At 48.8% G+C, this 1499-nt stretch overlaps 1 protein-coding gene across 1 annotated transcript; it reads right to left on the bottom strand.

Moving 5' to 3' along the window:
• Window positions 1-360: 360 nt before the first annotated feature.
• Window positions 361-969, bottom strand: LOC110920136 (proline-rich proteoglycan 2-like). The gene has a single exon (XM_022164370.1). The coding sequence runs from the start codon at window positions 967-969 to the stop codon at window positions 361-363; it is 609 nt and encodes a 202-aa protein (XP_022020062.1).
• Between the last annotated feature and the right edge of the window lie 530 nt (window positions 970-1499).

Genomic DNA, 1499 nt, shown 5'->3' with positions numbered 1-1499 from the left:
TAAATCATAAAACTGGTACAAGTGCCCTAAACGGGTCTTAGAAAGGAACAAACTGCCCAGCAGGGGCTACAAAAATAGGAAATAAGTCCACGCAGGGACTTTGGTACAGAAAAGAAAACAATGTCCTCACAGGGACTTGATTAAAAGACAATACAAGAAAATTAAACAATTCCTACTTCTTCTTGCCTTTAAGAAGGTTTGCAAGGCCTTCATAAAGCTACCATGCTCCATCTTTGTTTTTCTAGCAACGTGTTCAACCTTGTCTAACCTTTCTAGGATCTCTTGAGTTTGCTGCTGCTGGAAAGAGGGAGGTTGTTGGTATGGCGGGTATTGATAACCCTGCACTGGGTATCCAGTTGGTTAAACTGGAGGGTAAGAAGAAGGGTAAAGGTGATGGTATTGTGCAGCTGTAAGGTACGGGTCTTGAGTTCCATAATCTGATGGATATCCCGATGGGTTTTCAAAAGGATTGTACCCAGAAGAACCTGGGTAAGTCGGGATTGGGTTGTCAAAACCCATAGGCAGTTGAGGTGGTGCATAAGAAGCTGGCGGAGGATCGATCTCCGGCGCCGCGTTCGAGGGCCCACCCATTTGGGGGTCCTCTGGAATAGGAGGGTAAGAACTCGAACCCTGAGGAGAACTAAAACGAGGTCCTCCTCGCACGGACATATGTGCATTCCTCCTTCGCCTCAGAGGCTCGGGAGGTCGCTGAGGTGGCTGTTGAGGCGGCTCCTCAACAGGAAGTGGTGGTGGCGAAACTGCTTGAAGCTGGGGTTCAACCAAAGGTGGTTGGGATGGAGAGTTATGGTACGAAGGAGTAAAGTACCAATCATAGGTGGCCATCCTCTCCTCACATGAATCGGGCCCACGGTACGGTGATCCCTGAAATGGGGAACCACTTGATATGCTTATTGGGTGGCCCGGTGTTCCGGTCTGCATCTTCGGGTCTGGGTCGTTGTCCATTTCCATTTCCTGAGAAAAGTGGTCCTTAGGGCCCAAAGGGTTGTAGCCAAGGAAGTCATTGACATAGTTATTCAGATTGAACTGCGCCGGCGAGTAGGTAGAATCCGAATGGTGAAACGAATGGGAGTGCAACGAATGAAACGATTGGTGAGATTCGTGGGAGTGATGGGAGTGTTGAGAATGGTACGAGTGTTGGGCTTGTCTGGGATAGGCGGCCCAAAAGATGGATGGAAAGAAGGTGAAGAGCTTAACGAGACAAAATGCCTCGCGGACTCAAAGGAGTGACCCCACAGATCGTGTGAGTCAGAACTGGAAAGGGACGCAGACGGAGTGGGTCGGTGTGATGGTCCTGCTGCTGATGGTCCCCCTCGCATGGGACCCTTTGTCACACCCCGACCGCGTGTAACATGCAACCGCGGCGGAAAACGCCGGGGAGTGTTGTGGACAGAATTAATTGTTATACAACCATGGAAATTAAAGTTACATTTTATTTATTAAACAAGGGTGTACATTGTCTTAAAAGGAAACAAATTCAT

Source organism: Helianthus annuus, chromosome 7, assembly GCF_002127325.2.
Source record: "Helianthus annuus cultivar XRQ/B chromosome 7, HanXRQr2.0-SUNRISE, whole genome shotgun sequence".
In the NCBI taxonomy this organism is placed as follows: Eukaryota; Viridiplantae; Streptophyta; class Magnoliopsida; order Asterales; family Asteraceae; genus Helianthus; species Helianthus annuus.
Note: the sequence above shows the minus strand (reverse complement) of the source record. Positions and strands in the feature narration are given on the sequence as shown.

What these genes read in the sequence shown, in the direction of transcription:
- LOC110920136 (XM_022164370.1), bottom strand. Translation starts at nt 969, where the DNA reads ATGGAAATGGACAACGACCCAGACCCGAAGATGCAGACCGGAACACCG.